The sequence below is a fragment of the Octodon degus genome, unplaced genomic scaffold (assembly GCF_000260255.1).
Source record: "Octodon degus isolate 3935 unplaced genomic scaffold, OctDeg1.0 scaffold00050, whole genome shotgun sequence".
Lineage (NCBI taxonomy): Eukaryota > Metazoa > Chordata > Mammalia > Rodentia > Octodontidae > Octodon > Octodon degus.
The window spans coordinates 6,783,959-6,803,765 of record NW_004524626.1 but is presented as its reverse complement, the minus strand read 5'-3'; the positions used below and the strand labels follow the sequence as shown (position 1 = coordinate 6,803,765).

The following is a 19,807-nucleotide window of genomic DNA, read 5'->3' as shown; positions in this document are numbered from 1 at the left end:
CTCGAGCTCAGCCAGAGCTGCTCAGGGAGGGCCCTTGACAGCCCAGGCTCCTGGACGCAGCCAGAAGCAAAGCACAATGGCGAAGGGCACAGTGCCCAGGACAGCTGGCTTCAGGGTACACACCAGGCCCGGGGGCACCCTGTATCAGAGAACCTCTGTCCTCTCACGCCTGGATCGGATCAGCCCTGTACACCAGAGACCAGAAGGACTGGGGAGCTGTGGGGCCTAGCCAGGACCTCCACCGCTGTACCTCAGCTTCAAAGGAATCGTGGCAGGAATTCTATCCACCGATGGCTTTTTTTCTTTGTTTGGAGACAAGAGTCTTGCTATGTCACTGAGGCTGGCCTCAAACTCACAGGGATCCTCCTGCCTCAGCCTTTGAGTGGTGCAACCACACATGCATAATTCTGAGTTATTATTTTAGAGGGTTTTGTTTGTTTTTTAGTGCTGGGGGTGGATGGAACCAGTGCCTCACACACGGTAGATAGGTGCTCACCATGGGAGCCACACCAGTAGGCTCCACTGCCTCTCCTGCTTGGCTTCTGAACCCAATTCCTGAGCAGGCAGTTGGGAAGCAGATGTGCTGGATCTGGCTGCGCAGAGGGCAGAGAGCTGGGTGCAGGCCTCGGTTCTGGGGTGTCCATCCCATCTTGGTTCTGGGTGCCCATCCCAGCTGGCTCACTGTGGCCTGTGGCTGCCCTGCCTGCACCTTCAATCAGCCGGGCTGCACTACTATTTTAAGATCCCCCTACTTCCTTCCTCCTTCAAGTGGGAGCCCACTTCCTGCCTGGGTCTCTTTCTCCCCCCTTGAAATCAGCTAAGGCTTGGACCCACCCACCAAGCCAGAACTGCCTTATAGTGACTTCCAAGCAAAGCCTCCAGACTTTCACAGACTGGGGCTGGGAAGATGGCTCAGAGGAATAAGCACTTCCCTGGCAAGTGCATGGGCCTGAGTTCAATCCCCGGTTCCACCAAAACCCCCCCAAAAACAAACAGATCTTAGTGTGTGGAGCCAGTTTTGTAAGAATGGATTTGAGACCTATAATGCTAGCATTTGGGAGGCTGAGGCAGGAGGATCGCCATAAGTTTGAGGCCATCCTGAGCTACATAGGCACTACATAGTCTGAAAAACAAAACAAAACAAGAGCAGACCTGAGCTGCTGTGGTGCTGCACACCTCTAACCCAAGATACTCAGGAGCCTGCAGCAGAAAGAGCAGGGTTTCATGCCTGCCAGTACCATTGAGTGAGACCCTGACTTTTTATTCTTTTTTTTTTTTTTTGGTGGAACCGGGGATTGAACTCAGGCCCTTGTGCTTGCCAGGGAAGCGCTTACTCTACTGAGCCATCTCCCCGGCCCCTTTTTATTCTTATTTTTGTTTTATTGTGGTAAAAGATACATCATATAAAATGTAACCATTTCTAAGCACTTAGCTCACAGAGTTAAGCGCATGACTGCATGCTGTCCCCATTGTCAACCTCCAGGACTGTGCACCTCTCCAAGCTGACCCTGTCCCTGCGCCAGCTTCGTACCACCATCCTCCTTCATGTCTCTGTGGATCTGATGATGCCGGGCTGTCCGGGAGTGGGACCCTATGGTGCAGGTCCTGCTGTGTCTGGCTCAGTTCCATGAGTGGTATGGCCTCAAGGTCCGTCCATGCGGTAGCAAGCAGGCTTTCCTTCCTTTTCCTGACTGAGTGCTATTGCAACTTGTGGAAGGGCCAGGCTGTGTGTCTGCATCTGTCCAATGAGGGACACATAAATTGCTTCCACCTTTTGCCTTCTGTGATACGTGTGTACAAGGACCTGATGGAGTCTCTGCCTTCTATTCTTTGGGGTCACCACAGGCAAGGATAAACATTAATACTTAGTAGCTAGCACACACTTATAATCCCTGCACTTGGGAGTGTGAGGCAGGAGCACTGCTGGGAGTTTGAGGCCAGCCTGGGCTACAAAGTGAGTTAAGGCCAGCCTGAAGTGCACAGCGGGACCCTATCTCAAAAAGACCCCCCAGAAAAGGGAGTCTGCCAGCTGGGCATGGGTATGACCGTGGTGGTACACATGCATGATCCTGGCACCCCACGAGGCTGAAGTAGGAGGTTCAACAGTTCAAGTGATTTAGCAAGAAGTCCCTGTCTCAAAATAAAAGCAAATAAGTGCTGGGGATATAGCTCAGTGGCATAAGCACCCAGTACCAAGAAAAACAAATTAAAAAAATCAAAAAGGTCTGGGAATGGAGCTCAAGTTGGGGGCCGTGAGGTGTAGGTGCTGGGAAAAAAAAAAAAAAAAGTCAGACTTCTTTGATCGATCCAGTTATGTTTCAGCTTTGGACAATCATCAAGGTAAAACACCCTTTGCAAAGCCAAATCAAAACAAACCCAGAAGCCACACGGAATCATGAAGGACAGAAAACAGTCTTTGTGGCCTCTGGCCCTAGCAGCGGCTTACCTGTTCTGGTGCAGTAGGCTTTTGTACAAAGGCAAGGAGCATTTCCCATGCAGCAGGGTGGAATCTTTCAGAAATCTTCTCCAGGTTTCTGCTCTCAGTGGGGATGTCCCACCTGAGCCTTTACACTGAGCACCATCCCCACCCTTGTTTATTTTTTATCTTGAGACAGTGTCTTCTCACTAAACCACTGAATTGTTCAGGCTTGCCAGGCATAGTGGCACATGCCTGTCATCTCAGTACTCAGGAGGCTGAGACAGGAGGATCACTGTGAGTTTGAGGCCAACCTAAAATGTCTAGCAAGACTTTTTTTGTGGGGGGAGGTATTTTTTTTTTGGGGGGGGGCAACTGGGGATTGAACTCAGGCCCTTGCACTTGCCAGGCAAGCACTTATTCTACTAAGCCATCTCCCCAGCCCCTGGGGGGATTTTTGAGACAGGCTCTCACTATGCAGTTCAGGGTGGCCTCAAATTTACTTTGTAGCCCAAGCTGGTCTCCAACTCACAACAATCCTCCTGCTTCAGCCTCCCAAGGGCTGGGATAACAGGTGTGTGCCACCACACCTGGTTATGTATGGCAAGACTGTCTCAAAAAGATAAAACTGAATAAATAGGCAAGGTTAGGCTCAGATTTGCAATCTTCCTCTCTCACTTTCCCAGGGTGCTGGCTGCTGACAATTTTTTTTTTTTTTTTTAATATTTGGTATAGGGTCTCCCTAGGATCCTTCTGTTTTCAGCCTCCCTAGCACTGGGATTACAGGAGTGCACCACTACATCTTGTCTCTGTGGCTCAGTGTGCCTGATGCTGGGCCTGCGCAGCATGTGGTGCTGGGGATTGAACCCTGGTCTCTGCACTTGGCTTAAGCAGACATTAGTCTGCTGAGCTATCTCACCAACCCTGACAGAATTTTTTTTTTTTTTTTTTTTTTTTTGTGGTACTGGGGATTGAACTCAGGACCCTGCGCTTACCAGGCAAGCGCTCATTCTTCTGAGCTATCTCCTTGGCCCCAGAATCTTTTTTTTTTTTTTTTTCAGAACCGGGGATTGAACTCAGGCCCTTGTGCATGCCAGGGAAGTGCTTATTCCACTGAGCCATCTCCCTTCCCCCCACCCCCGAATCTTTTGATGAATAACCTTTTGGATTTTTTTTTCCTGAGCCAACAAGTGTTTTGTTTGTTTGGTTGGTTTTTTTAAATTGGGTCCTCTCCTCGAAGTTTTTTTAATTAATTATTTATTTATTTAGTATAGGATCTCAGTATGTAGCTCAGCTCGGACTCACAGTGATCCTCCTGTCTCAGCCTCCCCAGTGCTGGGATTACAGGTGTGTGCCACCATGCCCAGTTTTAGGGGACAGTACAACACACCCAGGGTTCTGGGGTTGGTATGGCATGTGGTACTGGGGATGGAGCCCCAGTCCTTGTGCTTGCCAGGCAAGCACTTATGCTGCTGAGCTATATCCCTGCCCCCCTCAAAGGAAGTTTTATAGAGCAAAGTCATGAGGCGGATACAACAGGGTAAAAATTATGATTAAACAATAAGATCATGAACTGGGTGTGGCGGTGCATGCCTGTAATCCCAGCACTCCAGAGGTTGAGACAGGAGGAGCACTGGGAGTTTGAGACCAGTCTGGGGGCTACAAAAGTAAGCATAAGGACAGCCCAAACTGCATAGAGAGACCCTGTCTCAAAAAAAAAAAAAAAAAAAAAAATCACAACTAAGTTGATTAGGCAATATTTATCCAATGGTAGCAAGGGCATATGGGTGACATCATTAGCCTGGTGTATAATCTATTGAAGAAAAAAATGCTGTTTTTGTTTCTTTTTCTTTTTTTTTTTTGCGGAACTGGGAATTGAACTCAGGCCCTTGCACTTGTCAGGGAAGCGCTTATTCCACTGAGTGAGCCTCTCCCCAGTCCCAATCTTTTTCTTTTTTCTTTCTTTCCTTTTTTTTTTTTTTGTACTGGGTATCAAATTCAGGACCTTGTGTTTGCTAGGCAGGCACTTCGCCATGGAGCTATAACCCTGATCCACGTGAAGGGTGATCTTCTGTCTTGTCTGTTCAGTGTAGCCTAAATCCTCTGCTGAACACGTCCCCTACTCCTGCCTCCCACCCGGCTATACTTCATAGGACAATAGGACAGGTTCACAGCTCTCTAATCTGCAGGCCCGCTGGGATTTCATCCCAAACTTGTGGCGCCCATCTGCCTCCTTTACTGTAGATTAGACTCCCTAGCTGACTGAACCTGACTAGCTTTTCCTAGGTGGCCAAAGTTGTCATTTTTTTAAAATTTTATTTTATGTATGTGTGTGTGTGTGTGTGTGTGTGTGGCCAGCTCAGCTCGCCTGGGGGCGGGGCTGGCTGGCATGTGGTGCTGGGGGATTGAACCGCGGTCCATGTGCTTTGCTAAGCTTGTTCTAAGTAGGTGCTTTAGACCACTGAGCCATCTCACCAGCCCCAAAAGTTGTCATTTTTGAGCAACTAGCTGTTTGAGCTCAGCCCTACTATTCTAGGAGTGACTTCTTGGTTCTTTATGCCCTCTGCAAAAGTCTGGTGTGTTGTTTTCCACACCACTTCCATCTGCATGATCTCCTGGGCTTTGGCAGCCTCTCCTTCCAGGTAGGACCTCCAGGATGACAGAGGGGAAATGCTAGGTGTCAGATGCACTGAGTTGGTGTTCTCCAAAAGTGAACGAATGAATTCGGAGGAAAAACAGAGATTAGGAGTCGGAAAATTGGAGGAGGGGAGAGGAGAACAGGAGTGCCTCCTGAGAGATGGGAGGGCCCAAAGTGGGCTGCCCCCCACAAGTCTTATTAGAGGTCTGTGTGCTGGGAGGAGGCCATGATGCTGGCCATGCTGTGAGAGTGATCTTCTCCACAGTGCTCCTGGCTCACAGCTGTCTTCCCGGCTGCAGACAGAGATTTGTCCTGACAGGTCCCGCTCCAGCCGTGCTTGCTCCCCACACCTAACACTGGTGGGCTGGCAGCTCCCTGGCCATTTTGGCTGACAGCCAGCCGCCTGTACCCTGGTATGCGATGCCTGCAACATGACATAAATATTGGACAGAGTCTTTGAAGCCAGTTATACCTTTCCAGGAGGTCCGTGTTTTTATCTCAGACTTGCCAGACCAGATCACAGTCTGGAAGGGACAGGTCCCCAAGGTCCAAAACCTAATAGGCTGCTCTTCTCCGTGCACCTGGTGGGTCACATACTTGCACAGGGTGAGGTGGTGTGGAGCAGGTTGGTGAGGGCCTTCAGCAGGATCTGGGGAATGACCCCATCTGAAAGAAGGCTGGGTTGAACTCGTACAACCTCAGAACAGCCAGGGTGGCTTCCAAACCATAGGTGTTATTTTTCTTTCTTTCTTTCTTTTTTTATTTTTTATTCATTCATTTATTTATTTATTTGCTCCAAATGCCTTCAGGGCAGGTTTGGCTGGCTTCAGTTGTGGGGATTGAACCATGGCAACTTGAGCCTGATTGCTTTGTTGAAGCAGCCACTTAAAGAACTGAGCTAAGGGGCAGGCCCCTTTTCTTTCTTTTTTTAAATCTTATTTATTTATTTAATCTTATTTAGTTAGTTAGTACAGGGTCTCACTATGCAGCTCGGACTCCTAGTGATCCTCCTGTCTCAGCCTCCTCTGTGCTGGGATTACAGGCATGCACCACCATGCCTAGGGTTCTGGGGCTGGCACGGCATGTGGTACTGGCGATTGAGCCCAGGTCCTTGGGCTTGCCAAACAGGTGTGTAGACCGCTGAGCTATCTGCCTAGCCCGAGATCATAGGTATTCTTGGCCTGCATCTCCACATATAGTGTTCCAGGGTGGCCAGGTTCTCAGGATTGGACCCACGTTTACTCTCATCTGCTCAAACATCACCATGACCACTCCTACCATGACCACTGCTGGGGTGGAACACCAGCCCAGCATACCTTTTTTTTTTTTTTTTTTTTTTTGAGAGGTCTTACTGTTTAGGGGATCTTCCTTCTGCCTCAGCCTCTCCAGTGCTGGGATGATACACATATGCCACCGCACCCAGCAACCTTTTGGATTTTGAACTAGGTCATGGTTTCTTAAGAGAAACAGAAACATCAAAGAAATAGAGCTATATAAAACAAGATGAATCATGGGAATGAACCCACATAATCACAAAGGCTGGGATGCCCGGGTTTGCCCAGGGCAAGCTGGAAAGCAAAGGAAAGCTCAGTTCAGTGGAATCAAAGGAGAACTGGGGGCTGACTGTGTTAGTTCAATGTCTTGATTCTGAAGATTAAGAACCAGGATTACCAATATCCAAAAGTAGGGGCTGGAAGTCCCAGCCCAGAGAGACAGAAAGAGAAAGACAGAGACAGAGACAGAGACAGTGGTGGTTACCTTTCCTTTCCTTTTTGTTTTGTCCTGGGCCTCTATGACACTGTGATCTCCATACCTGGATATTGCCCAGGGTGGATCCTTTTAGTGCCCTGCTAATCTTGTCCTAAAACACCTCTCCAGGCTGGGTTAGTCAGCTGTCCCTGCCTGTGATAACAATCCTGACATAACCAACTTATACACAGATTGGCTCCAGTTTCAGATGTTCCGTCCGTAGTTGCTTGGCTCTGTTGCTTTGTGATTGTGTGTGTGTGTGTGTGTGTGTGTGTGTGTGTGTGTGTGTGTGTGTGTATGTGTGTTTATTTTTATTTTTTGGTACCGGGAATCAAACTCAGGACCTTGAGCTTGCCAGGAAGGCTCTGTGCTGCTGAGCTACCTCGCTAGCCCTGTTTCTGTTTTTTTGAGACAGGTCTCATTTTGTAACTTAAGTTGTCCTTGAACTCCTGGCCATCCTGCCTCAGCCTCCCTGGTACTGTTATCACAAACACTTGCCACCATGTCCAGCTCCGACTTTAGGGTTTGGGGTTTTTGCTTTTAAGACAATGGATTGAACCCAGGGCCTCTGCATAGAGCTACATCTCCAACCTGTTTTATTTTTTATTTTGACACAGGGACTTGTTAAGTTGCCCAGGTTGGGCTCAAATTTGTGATCTTCCTGCCTAGGCTTCCCAGAATGCTAAGATGACAGGCATATGTTACAAGGCCTGGCTCTCACAGGATAGTTAGAGAAGAAAAGGCTGGTCATCTCTCTGCCACATTGGAGGTTTCCTGTGGAGGCTTTAGCCTTTTGCAGAGTGCCCTGAAGCAGGCCCCACTTGGCTGGGAACCAACACCTCCAAGGTTCCAGGTGGCTCCCTGTGTCCCTCCTGGTCAGCCAATTACTGCAGGCAGAGCTGGGCTTTCTGGTGTGTCCAGCCCTGGCTCCACCCCAGCTCTGGATGAGAAGGGGTGGTACTCCAGGAAGTCTCGGGAGCTGTTCCAACCTTTGCACCTGGGAAGACTCTTGACCCCAGGGAACCTCAAGGGACACAGCAGAGCTGCTTGGGTATTAAAATCTGTAATCCTAGGCCATGAGAGGCTGAGGCATTAAGACTGCAAATTTGATCCCAGTCTGGGTAATTTAGCAAGACCCTGTCCAGAAATTTTAAAAGAAAGAAAGAAAGAAAGAAAGAAAGAAAGAAAGAAAGAAAGAAAGAAAGAAAGAAAGAAAGAAAGAAAATAGAGATGGGGATGTAGCTCAGTGCAGAGGCTCTAGTTTTAATCCCTAGTAACTCCCTGTAAAGGTTTCAGCCAGCAGATGGGGGCACTTTTAAGGCAGCTCCCCCGCCCCAGCTCAGGGAGAAAGCAGTAATCCCTGGACAGGACAGCCAGAGCTGGGGATCAGAGATGGAACAATACCCTGGGGAGCCATGAAATGGTCCAAATGCACCCTGGAATAAGCTGAATTCCTGAGCCCCAATCTTCTCTAGCAGCTCATTCCTGACTTCCAGGAATGTGGCTGGGAAGGTGGGACTGTCCTACCTGTGATCTCCAAGTCTGGAGATTATCTGTGGGAAGTGGGGCTGGAGATATGTGCTCCTGGGACATGAGGGCTCCAGCTGCCTGCAGAGGTGGAGCAGAGTTTAGAGCTGCAAAAGACTGGAGCTGCTGGGAGAAAGGCATAGCCTTGGGGTTCAGGCCTGGCAGAGCCTGGCATTTGTGTCAGGTATCAAATTTAAGGAGTGCCTAAAATCTCAACTTTCAGGATTAATATTTAAATATATTTGTAATATTTAAATATATATTGCTTAATTCAATGAGAAGAAAGAGGTATACTAACAGTGTCAGGCGAATGTGATAACCACTACACTACGGAAACAACTGAGGTATACTAATAGTGTTTGGACAGGATATCCTGTCTACTTCTTGTACTATGGATAACCACTAAGAAGATAACAATGGGGGCTGGTGAGATGACTCAGTGGTCTAAAGCACCTACTTGGAACAAGCTTAGCAAAGCACAGGGACCACGGTTCAATCCCCCAGCACCACATGCCAGCCAGCCCCGCTCCCTGGTGGGCTGAGCTGCCCCCCCAAAATAAATGTTAAAAAAAATAAAATTTTAAAAAAAGAAGATAACAATATACAATGTATTGATTATCAAAACTGTCTTATTATTCAGCTTTGAAACTGTCTCATTCATATTTATTTCTCAATAAAATTAAAAAAAATACATATATATATATGTTTTTCAGACTTTTTTTTTTTTTGGTGGAACCGGGGATTGAACTCAGGCCCTTGTGCTTGCCAGGCAAGCACTTATTCTACTGAGCCATCTCCCTGTTAATTTTTTTTTTCATTCGTGTATTTGGTACAGGGCCTTACTACACAGATTGGACTATTGGTGATCCTCCCGTTTTCAACCTTCTCAGCACTAGTATTACAAGTATGCACCATTACATCCCAACTCAGTGGCTAGTTGAGTGGGCATACGGCAGAGCCAGCTCATCATGCAGGACTGGGGATTGAACCCTGGTCCTTGCATTTTTTTCAGACTTGTAGTGATTCTCCTGTCTCAACCTCCTCAGTGCTGGTATTACAGGTGTGCACCATCACGGGTTCCAGGGCCTGCATGGCAGGCAGCAATGGTGATCAAACTCAGGCCCTTGTGCTTGTCAGGCAGGTGCTTTGACCACTGAGCTATCTCCCTACCCCTTCATGCAACATTTTAAAAATACAAAAATAGGGTGGGGATGTGGCTCAGTGGTACTGCTTTTGCCTTGCATACACAAGGTCCTGGGTTTGATCGGGCAACACACACACACACACACACACACACACACACAAATACAAATCTGTAGGGCATGGTGGTTCACTACTATAACTGTGATCACAGTGCTGAGGGAAGCTAAGGGAGGAGGGTCACCAGTTTGTGTCCTGCCTGGGTAATTTTACAAGACCTTATCTCAAAACAAAATGTAAACCAGGTATGGCAGTGCATGCCTGTAATTCTAGCACTCTGAAGGCTGAGGCAAGAGAATTCCTGCAAGTTTGAGCCAGCTTGGGTTATACACAACGTTCAAATCCAACCTGATATACACAGTGAGGTCTTGTCTCAAAAGCTAAACTAAGACAAACAAGGGAACAATAAATCATTAAGTAAAAGAGCTATGGACACAGTTCAGTAGTTTAGTGGTGGTACACCCCTGGGTTCCATCTCCAGTAAAGACAAAACAAAACAAAAAACTCAAGATAAACAATGTATCAAGATTTTTAGGGAAAGGCCCAGTAGAATAAGCGCTTCCCTGGCAAGCGCAAGGGCCTGAGTTCAATCCCTGGTACAGAAAAAAAAAAATTTCCCCTTTTTTTTTTTTTTTTTTTTTTTTTTTTTGGCAGAATCAGAGAGTGAACTCAGGCCCTTGTGCTTGCCAGGCAAGCGCTTATTCTACTGAGCTATCTCCCTGGCCCCATGCCATCTTGCTTTATTTTTTTCTCCTTTCCCAGCTCCCATGTCCCTATAAAACTTTATTCAATCTGGTGCTGGGGATGGAACTGAAGGCCTGGCTGCCACATCCTAACTAAGAATGTACTCTTACATTGCCTTACACCATTAAATTAAAACTATTTATAAGAACAGGCAGCCAGCCTGGTGTCCTAGTTTGGCAATCAAAAAAAAAAAAAAAAAACCAAAACAAACAAACAAACATAAAACAATGATCTAGCCAGGCATTTTGGCACATGCTTGTAATCTCAGAATTTAAGAGGCTGAGACAGGTGGGTCCTGGTGAGTGTAAAGCCAGCGTGGCTTTACATAATGAGTTCAAGGCCAGCCTGAAATACATTGTGTAAATCTGTCTCAACCCACCCTCCACAACAAAAACAAGCCAGACGTGGTGCTCGCCTATAATCCCAGCACTGGGAAGTTTGAGGCAGGAGGATCGCTACAAATTGGGAGTCAGACTGGCCGACACAGCGAGACCCTATCTCAAAAAAGATAAAACCCACATTAAAAAAAAAAAAAAGCAAAACAACATAACAAAAATAAAAAGGTAGAAAATGATATAGACGGGAATTCTGGGAGGCTGAAGCAGGAGGATCACAAATTCGAGCCCAGCCTGGACAATTTAGGGATTTTTATGTTTCAACATAAAAAAACGTAAAAAGGTCTAGGGTTGTAGCTCAGTGAAAAATCCTTAAAGAAAAAAGTGAGAACATAATAAAAGAAAGAAAAAAAAAAGCAAAATAACCCCCCAAAAATCCAAACTGAGGACCCAATGAATGAACTGCACCTTCTGGACTCGGGCTCTAGGCCCCGCCCCTATCCCCGCCGCGGGACCTAGGCCCGCTCTGCCCTCCCCCGATACTGTAGGTCTCCGCCCCCGCGCGCCCCTGCGCGTCACTTCCGGGGCGGTGCCAAGAGTGAGGCTCACTTCCGCCCGCAGGGTAGAGGCGGCGGCTGTAACAGCGGCGCAGGAGGCTGGACTCAGACGCCCAGGGACCGACGGACGCTAGGGCGGGCGGACGCGAGCCATGGAGCGCGGCCCCAGGGCCGGGGGGCGCGGGCTGGGGAGGTGAGTGCGGGGCGGGGGCAGACGGGACGCCCTGCGTCCCGGACACGGCCGTTTGGGGAGGTTGGCCCGGCCGCGAGGCTGGAGCAGTCGGATCTGAAGCTGCTGAGTCCTCCGCACTCCCGGGAGGTTGCGGATGTAGTCTGGAGATCCCGGACCTGGGGTAGGGACTGCGGGCCAGCGTTGCGGACCCAGGTGAAGCCCTGTGCGCCTTGTACCCAGCCCTCGGCATGGAGCAATCACCCACTTAACCTGGGGACGCGGACTCTGCTCCTGCTCGGATCCTGACCCCACCCCTTTAACCGGGGCTCCCGATCGCGAGTCTTCACGGCCATCGTCAGGCGTCTTCCTGCGGGTGGACCCTCGAGCAGGCCTTTTCCGCTCCAGCGGTTCTCCAGGTGCAGCCAGGGATCAGTCCACAGCTCCTTACCTGTAGTTTCCACACAGGCCCGGGCTCCTCTGTGGCTCCCCATTTAAGTTCCGACTGCTGGGTTTATGGCCCTGGTTCCATCTGCGACCCTTTTTTCTGCTACAGTTAGTCCTAGTCAGGAGCCTGCAGTTCCTGGAACTCGCTGCCACCTGGATACTTTCTCTGTACCTTCCTGCAGGCAGCTTGACTGGCTGGGTGAAGTGCCATGGCCGGCAGTCCTATGTAGGTCGTTAAGAATGTATTCAGCTGGTTCTTGGTCCATTTTATACCGGTGCCCACTGGGACCGGGCTGAGGACTGCGGAGTTGTGAACTTGTGGTTGCAGATGTTTGGGTTCCAGGATGAGTGCCCAATGAGAGAGCTACCCTGGTGTGTGCTTTGCACTCGGGCTGTCAGTGACATGTGGGAGTCCCAGGGAAGGATGCCCAGGCTGATCCTGGTGGCTCTTCCTCCTGCAGCTTCTGCTCTTCTTATACCCCTTACACGACTGTTGAGCAAATGGTTATTCTGGTTATTTTGCTGAAGCACATACCTACTGGTCCTGTTTAGGTAGAGCTGCTCAGGGCTGGGGATTCCATTAAACACACAAATCCTATGATGGAACCATGAGATTGAGAGTGTGTGAGAGGTTTGGATGGGAGTGAATTCTGACTCCGGGATAGGATGGGTAAGGATGGACCAGCAAGGTAGGGAAGGAGGATCTCAGCAGGAACACTGAGGCAACTCAGAGGCAGGAAGGAGTTGTGTGAGGCCAAGAGGTTAGTTGAGCCTGGCTGTTGGCCTGGAGGACTGTGGTGAGGGCTGGGACCCACCGGAATAGTGGGAGGCCACAGGGACACCCTCCAAGGGAGGTGGCAGGATGATCAGATGAGTGCTGTAGAGACTGCTGGGCTGCAGGGTAGCATGTCCTGGAGTGGGGTGACACTTGCTGAGGAATGAAGCCCAAGGAAGGAGGCTGCTGCTGCAAGGCAGGGAAAAGTTACGGAGGTAGGGACCAAGTGGTGGCAAACAGGTAGAGCCAGCAGCAGGCCCAGGCATGGATTGGATTGGACTTGTGGGGAGGTGTCAGGGATGACACCTGTTTTACTTTTGGTCATGGGGCCTTGTCCAACTTTGTCATTCTCCAGAGAGTTAGGATTCTTCCCCTGGGTTCTTAGCCAGGCTTTCCGTCCAGACCACAGAGCCCTCCTAGTCACTAGCCACCCAGCCACAATAGAGCCTTATGCACTGGACTTTGGATCCCTTGGGGAGTATTTTGTTTTGAGTGGTGTGTGTGTTGGGGCGGGGGAGAGACAGACAGAATCTCACTATATAGTTCAGTTTGGCCATGAGTTCACTATGTAGCCCAGGCTGGCCACAAACTTCAAGTGATTTTTCTGCCTCTGCCTCAGCCTCCTGAATGCAGGGATTACAGATGTGCCCCACCACAGCTGGCTTCTTTGGGACTGTTTTGAAGCTGACATTTCTCAACTATGACAGTATAGATATTTGGGGCCAGATCATTCCCAGTTGGAAATTACAGGATAATTTCAGGGACATTACAGGGTACAGAGAAGGATCTTTGTCCTCATATTCCATTCCCTCAATTGTGACAGTCACAATTGTGGCAAGACATTGCCCATTCCCCTGGGGGCAGGACACCTTTGAGAATTAGCATCATAGACTCCCCCTTCTGAAAAGTCCTGCATGAGATCTGCTACCTGCATGGTAGTTTGCATCTCCGTCCTTACCCCTGCCTTGGCTTTCACAGTGCTCCTCCCTCTGCGCTCCTGGATCTTGGGGATGGGCTGTCTCTTTCCAACTCTTGAGTATTACATTTGAGGTCTGCAGGGTGCATATCTGTAGACCTGTAGTTGTGGGGGTCTGTGTCCCATGGCAGACTCTACAATGCTTGACCCAAAGTCATGTGAGCCTGGGTGTTTTCTGCTTTGCCCACGAGGGAAGGTATGGTCCACAGATAGGTTTTTCTGAGACATCTTGTTGTCTTCATGCCTGTGAGTTGGCAACTTCCTGTACAATGGTAGTTACTCGGCCACTTAACTGTTGTCCACTTCACGTGTCATGGTGTCTTGCAGGTCTTGTTTAGTTTGTTTTTTGAGATAGGGTCTTGCTATGAAGTTCAGGCTGGATTTGAAGTCACTACACAGCTTAGGTTGGCTTTAAACTCACATGGATCCTCTTGCCTCAGCCTCGGGAGTGCTGGAATCATAGGCATTTACCATCAACCGCCACACACCATTATGTCCAGCTAGAATGGCTTTTTTTTTTTTTCTTTCTCTTTGTACATCTTGCAGAAATGAGAAATGTCTGAGTTCTTTTTCTGAGCTAGGCCCTTCATCCCCCATTTCACTCCCCTCTCATCTGCTCCCTGAGGCAGTTGGTACCCACATTTATAGATGAGGACACTGAGGCCCAGGAGTGTCATGGAGGCCCCAAAGCAGCAGGCTCAGGCTTCTTGCCTGACCCCACCCCTGACTCAGCCTGGCCCAAACACAGGGAAGAGCCATTGTCCAGGCTCAGTGGGGCCTTCCCAGCCCAAGATGTATCCTGCCTTTGTTTCAGGAGTCTTTTGTTTGTTATGTTTCGCTGACAGCAGCTCTGTCTCCAGACACCCTGTGAGCATGTGGGGTCATGCTGCAGGAGAGGACATGAGCTTGGGTCCCTTCAGTTCCAGTCTTGTGCCCCTTCCTAGAGTTGGCTGATGAGTCCCTGAAGGATTGCACAGAGCTGGTTCAGAACAAGGGTCTGGGTAGCACAGTGGACAGAGGGCTGGGAGGGACAGGGTCTCCCAAGGAAGGGAAAATGTGCTGGCGAGGCTAGGTTGGGCTGGGGCTCTGATGGTTCAGCCCTGTGCAGTGGCAGTTGGGCTGAGGGCAAGGTTGGGGTGCAGGCTATGAAGGGTCCTCCTGTCTAGGGTAGGTCTGGCTTGTGAGGCCAAAGGTTTTGCAGTATGGGCAGGAAAAGACAAGATGGGGCTGTGGGGATGGGCAGGACTTGGAGCCATGCCTCCCCACCTGGCACGGTGAGGTGGGACCTGGCCTGTGCCCCAGCTTCCTGGAAGGAACCTGCCCCATGTCCCCACAGGGTTTCCCACGGCATACCATGGAGACCCGTGACTGCAAGGCTCCTGGGGGCTCGGCTTGGACTGCGATGGGGCTGGGCCACAGCCTCCTAACAGGGCTGTTGTTGAGGGTGGTGGCCGAGTGTCCAAGCACCTCCACACCTCCCCTGCCAAGTGAGGCTGGGCCACATTGTTGGCGGGTGCCCTACAGGAGGCCCAGCGCTGGGCCTGGTGCCCGCCCGCCATGAATGGCCTGTCGGTGAGCGAACTCTGCTGCCTCTTCTGCTGTCCGCCGTGCCCTGGCCGCATCGCTGCCAAGCTCGCCTTCCTGCCACCTGAGCCCACCTATTCACTGTTGCTTGAGCCAGAGCCGGCACCTGTTGGGGCTGGGGCTGCCTCATCAGGGACCTTGCGAGCCTCTGCGGGTACCCCAGGGCGCTGGAAAGTCCACCTGACGGAGCGCGCTGACTTCCAGTACAGTCAGCGTGAGCTGGACACCATCGAGGTCTTCCTGACCAAGAGCGCCCGCGGCAACCGCATCTCCTGCATGTACGTGCGCTGTGTACCTGGGGCCAGGTGAGAGTTGAGAGGGTGTGGGGGCATTGCTTTTGGGCTCCTCTTCCCACCCGGGGCATATATAGGGCTGATGGTGATGCTGAAGGTCCTGAGCTGGGTTGAAAAGGCCAAGTAGTTGACATAGGTGAGGTGACCATCCTCACCCTCACTTTCTCTTGCTAATCCAGTAGCTGCCTAGATCAGTTAAGAATGGGCCTCCTGTCCACTGCTGCTGCTATTGCTACAGAGACACCTGGTCCCCTCCCATGTGCAGCCTTGTTGGCATGCCATCTTACTAATGCGCACAGAGGTCAGGGGAGGAGGTGCCTTAGATTGCTCCAACAGACTGCGCTGGCCTGCTCCCCAGGGCTGCCAACCTGACCCAGCCCAAGGTGGGTGGGATCCTCTCTGCCAGGCAGGGACTGAGCCCTCAGGGCAGGTTGTCACCTTTCAGCCAGGTTCCAGGTGGGGCAGGAAACCAGCCATGGGGAGGGCCAGCCCAGTACTTGTCCTTGGCCTGACCTCAGGCAGGGCCTAGTCCTGCAGCAGGCCTCCTGGGGTGGCCACAGGCCTCCTGTAGATAGGATTAGCCTCATTCACTTGCTATAGTCAGGGATGCATCTCCTCACAGCAGTGAAGTGTCCCTTCCTGGAGGGTATGCAGATGACATAGTGTGCCACTGGCTCCTGCCCCAGAGAGGCTCTGAGCAGTAGCATCAGCTATCTTGGACTGCTGAGGCCACTGCAGGAGACTTTCTGCAGCAGAGGTGGCCATAGTTCCACAAGGTTGTGAGGGGTGCCGCAGCTTTCTGAGCTTGGTATATCAGTGTCCCTTTCAGATGGAAGGCCTACCATAGTGGGAAAATGCCAGGCCGCCTGTCTCCCCAGGACCCCTTACCCCTCACTGGCTGTGTGGCCTCATCGGAGGGTAGAGGGTGAAGCAATGGGTGTCTCTGGCTGCCAGGAGGGACTGTCCTGAATGCTCTGCCCTGGGACAGGCCTGTGCTCCCATCCCCTGACCTGTGCCCCCAGGTACACGGTTCTTTTCTCACATGGCAATGCTGTGGACCTGGGCCAGATGAGCAGCTTCTACATTGGCCTGGGCACCCGCCTCAGCTGCAACATCTTCTCCTATGACTACTCTGGCTATGGCGTCAGCTCAGGCCGGCCCTCCGAGAAGAATCTCTATGCTGACATTGATGCTGCCTGGCAGGCCCTGCGTACCAGGTAAGGCCACCTGAGAGGCAGAGACAGCTGCAGGGCCCCCTAGGGAGGTGACTGAGCTTCTTTGGGATGGGAGGAAGCAAGCTGGGTCAGAGGGTGCTGTTAGCATGCCTGGGTGTGTGGATGCCCATCTCCCTGTGGGGTCAGGGATCTTCGGACCAGCCAAGGGTCAGGGCAGCTGGTCCTCGGTTCCTTGTAGCTGGGGCTACTCATAGAGGAGTGAGGGTCCATCAGCATGAGGATGCAGTGAGAAAGGGCCCTTGGGGCTGGACCACTGAATCCAGGTTCTAGGTGTGAGGCTGTGGAACACAGCTTCACCATGGGCCAACGAGCTGGTGGGCAGGAGGGTTCCATCCTATGGTTGGCCAGTGTTGATTCCATACCCTTAGCCATGAGGTGCCCTGGTCTAGTCCCTGCCTTCCTGGTTACCAGGTCTTGGGCAATACCTCTGTTCACCTTCACATTGGTCCATGTGGCACACTTCGCTGGTGCCCTGACCAGCATTTGCTGAGGGCAGCCCAATTCCTGCCTTGCTGGAGATGGCATCTCTCAGTGCCTGCTCAGGGCTGCCTGTGTTGACCCTGCTTGGCCAACAGGTCTGACCTGCCCTGTGGGGCCAGGTGCAGCACTGAGAAGTCAGTTGCCCTGGGGAAACATGGTGCTGGTCACCATGGTGAAGTGCCATGCAGTCTCCAGGATGCCTAGGGCCTGGTCCCCTGGCAATGCCCTGGTACTGGAGACCTGTCTGAGCATCCTTCCTGCTCTGCTGCAGGTACAAGTGACCGCAGCATGCAGTCTCTCTTCTCCCTACTACCTGGGGCACAAGTAGAATTGCATCCTAGTGTGGGTTGTGGGCCCTGGGCTGTGTCTCTCTGCCTGCCACCAAGACTTTTCTCCTGTATCTTGGGCCTGAGCCCACAGCTGGGAGAGGCAGAGGCAGGTAGGGAAGGTTCAGCCTGAGTCGTGGACCAGGGAGGAAGGTGTCACCAGGACAGGTCAGGTACATCTAGGCAGAGATGTCCAGGTGGCAGTTGGGAACTCTTGCTTAAAGCTGGGTGGCAGGGAGCACTGGCATTTAGCTAACTAGTGGGCATGGAGCCAGGGGTCTGGGCCAAGGACCAGGAACCAGGTTAGGGGACTCTGAGTAGAAGAGCAGGTGGCATGAGGCTGCCAAGGTCAAACCCAGATGTTTATCCCCTATCCACCTGGGATTAGTTTCTACCTGGGAGGAGGAGAGCAGTGGGATCCTGCAGGGGGAGGGGGGCCAGTGGGTCCCGTTGAGGGTAGAGAACAGGTAGGTGCAAGGGGGCCATAGAGCCAGCACACTGCTAGACCAGGGAACCTGGCAGGTGGGGTGCATACCAGCCCGCTGGGCACTAGTCTGCAGGGAGGGGCTTAGAAGAGGCAGCAGTAGCATCCACCTCCCACAACCCAGCCTCTACTGCCCGATGGTATCCTGCCAACCCCCTAATTGGCCACAGGAGAGGCAAAAGGGTCCCAGCCTGGGCAGAAACAGCCAGTAACACAACTGCCTAAATTTCCTCAGGATTTGAAATTGTGTGGGGAGGGGGTGAGGGAGGAAAAAAGCCCTACCCTCACACATGTGTGCTGGGAGGGGCTTTTGGGTCAGGTGGTCAGGAAGGGTTGGCCTGAAATCTGTATGTGTTGGGGGAAGCAGTTGGTCCTGCGATCTGTCCTGGTCCAGTGTGTGCATGTGTGGTGGGCAGGGGTGACCAGGAGGAGCAGGCAAATTGCCAGGCTTGCTCTGTACTCCAGTGTCCATCAGGTGCCTTCTTGGGAGCTGGTTATTGTAGACAAGCAGAGGGCAGAGCCACAGCACAGGTGGGCCTGACCCTGCCCTGCTCCCACCTGCCCCCAGGTATGGCATCAGCCCGGACAGCATCATCCTGTACGGACAGAGCATTGGCACAGTGCCTACAGTGGACCTGGCCTCACGCTACGAGTGTGCCGCTGTGGTACTGCACTCACCGCTCACCTCAGGCATGCGTGTTGCCTTTCCTGACACCAAGAAGACCTACTGCTTCGATGCATTCCCCAAGTGAGTATGGGGTTTTACTGTGGGGCAGGGGGTGGGGTGGGATGTAGAGTGTGCTGTGTGCTGTATGGGCTCTTGAGGGCAGGTAGGGGGTAGGGGTGAACAAACCCTTGACTAGGGGCCCTCTGGCCTAACCTACCCCACTCCCCCAGCATCGAAAAGGTGTCCAAGATCACATCACCGGTGCTCATCATCCATGGCACTGAGGACGAGGTGATTGACTTCTCGCATGGGCTGGCACTGTACGAGCGCTGTCCCAAGGCTGTGGAGCCACTGTGGGTAGAGGGTGCTGGGCACAATGACATCGAGCTCTACAGCCAGTACCTGGAACGGCTGCGCCGCTTCATCTCCCAGGAGCTGCCCAGCCAGCGCGCCTAGCATTGGCCAGTGATGCCACACCATGCTGGCCCTCAGCAATAAGGCTGCCGCTCGAGGACTCATCCCTCCGCGGCCCAGGGGGCTGCATGTGGACCCCTGAGCCACCTAGGACCCTGCCCTGGCCCAGGGGCCATGGACAATGTGCAGGCGATGGAGCTACACTTCCTTTTGGAAGCAAAGAGAGGTGAAAAATTAAAAGATTTAAGATTTTAGGGTTCTTTTTCTCTTCTGTGGTTCTTGCTTATCCCAATTAACTCCCGGAGGTGGTGGGTCTGGCTGCTCCACAAAGATGGAGGAGGGGGAATGGCAGGGAAGGGGTGGAAGGGCAGCATTCTAGGGAGACAGATAAAATAGGTCTCTGGGGTGCAGCCTTGGGCAGAGCTGCTTTATAGGATCTCCTGCCCTGTCCTCCTACCCGGCCCACTGCTTGGACTGATGGGAAACCTGGGCCAGGCCAACCTCTCTGCAAGCCCGCGGGAGGGTAGCAGGTGGCATAGGTCCCCAGAGGGAAAAGGAGCTGGGTCTAAGGGCGTTTTGTAAGCCCCAGGTCTGTCTTTCTCCTCAAGGACTTTGAGCTGCGGCCTCTGCTCCGCAGGCTCCAGTACCCAGAGAACTCTGTGCCCTCATGGCAGGAGCCCAGGCCATGGCTAGGTCAGAATCCCCAGCAGCCTCCGCCGAGCAGTGGTTGATAGGCCCTTTAAGGAAGGGTGGGACTTCAGTCTGGGGGCGGAGGCAATTGAGGGGCGTAG

General features: G+C 51.8%; 1 protein-coding gene across 3 annotated transcripts; it reads left to right on the top strand.

The window, feature by feature from the left end:
• Positions 1–11,209: 11,209 nt before the first annotated feature.
• Positions 11,210–19,270, top strand: Abhd17a (abhydrolase domain containing 17A). Of its 3 annotated transcripts, none has more exons than XM_023716990.1 (5): positions 11,210–11,359; positions 14,870–15,395; positions 16,433–16,627; positions 18,504–18,683; positions 18,833–19,270. In XM_023716990.1, exons 2-5 carry the CDS (start codon positions 15,091–15,093, stop codon positions 19,056–19,058), a joined length of 906 nt encoding a protein of 301 aa, XP_023572758.1. In that variant the 5' UTR covers positions 11,210–11,359; positions 14,870–15,090; the 3' UTR covers positions 19,059–19,270. The 3 variants fall into 3 exon arrangements, with proteins under 3 accessions (XP_023572758.1, XP_004632743.1, XP_023572757.1); XM_004632686.2 differs by having other exon boundaries at positions 14,870–15,422; XM_023716989.1 differs by lacking the exon at positions 11,210–11,359 and adding an exon at positions 11,579–11,754 and having other exon boundaries at positions 14,870–15,422.
• The last annotated feature ends 537 nt before the right edge of the window (positions 19,271–19,807 follow it).

Excerpts from the sequence above, each read along its gene's own strand:
- Abhd17a (XM_004632686.2), top strand. The coding sequence starts at position 15,091 with ATGAATGGCCTGTCGGTGAGCGAACTCTGCTGCCTCTTCTGCTGTCCG. Across the intron at positions 15,423-16,432 it reads CGCTGTGTACCTGGGGCCAG|GTACACGGTTCTTTTCTCAC; the intron begins GTGAGAGTTGAG and ends CTGTGCCCCCAG. Across the intron at positions 18,684-18,832 it reads TGCTTCGATGCATTCCCCAA|CATCGAAAAGGTGTCCAAGA; the intron begins GTGAGTATGGGG and ends CCACTCCCCCAG.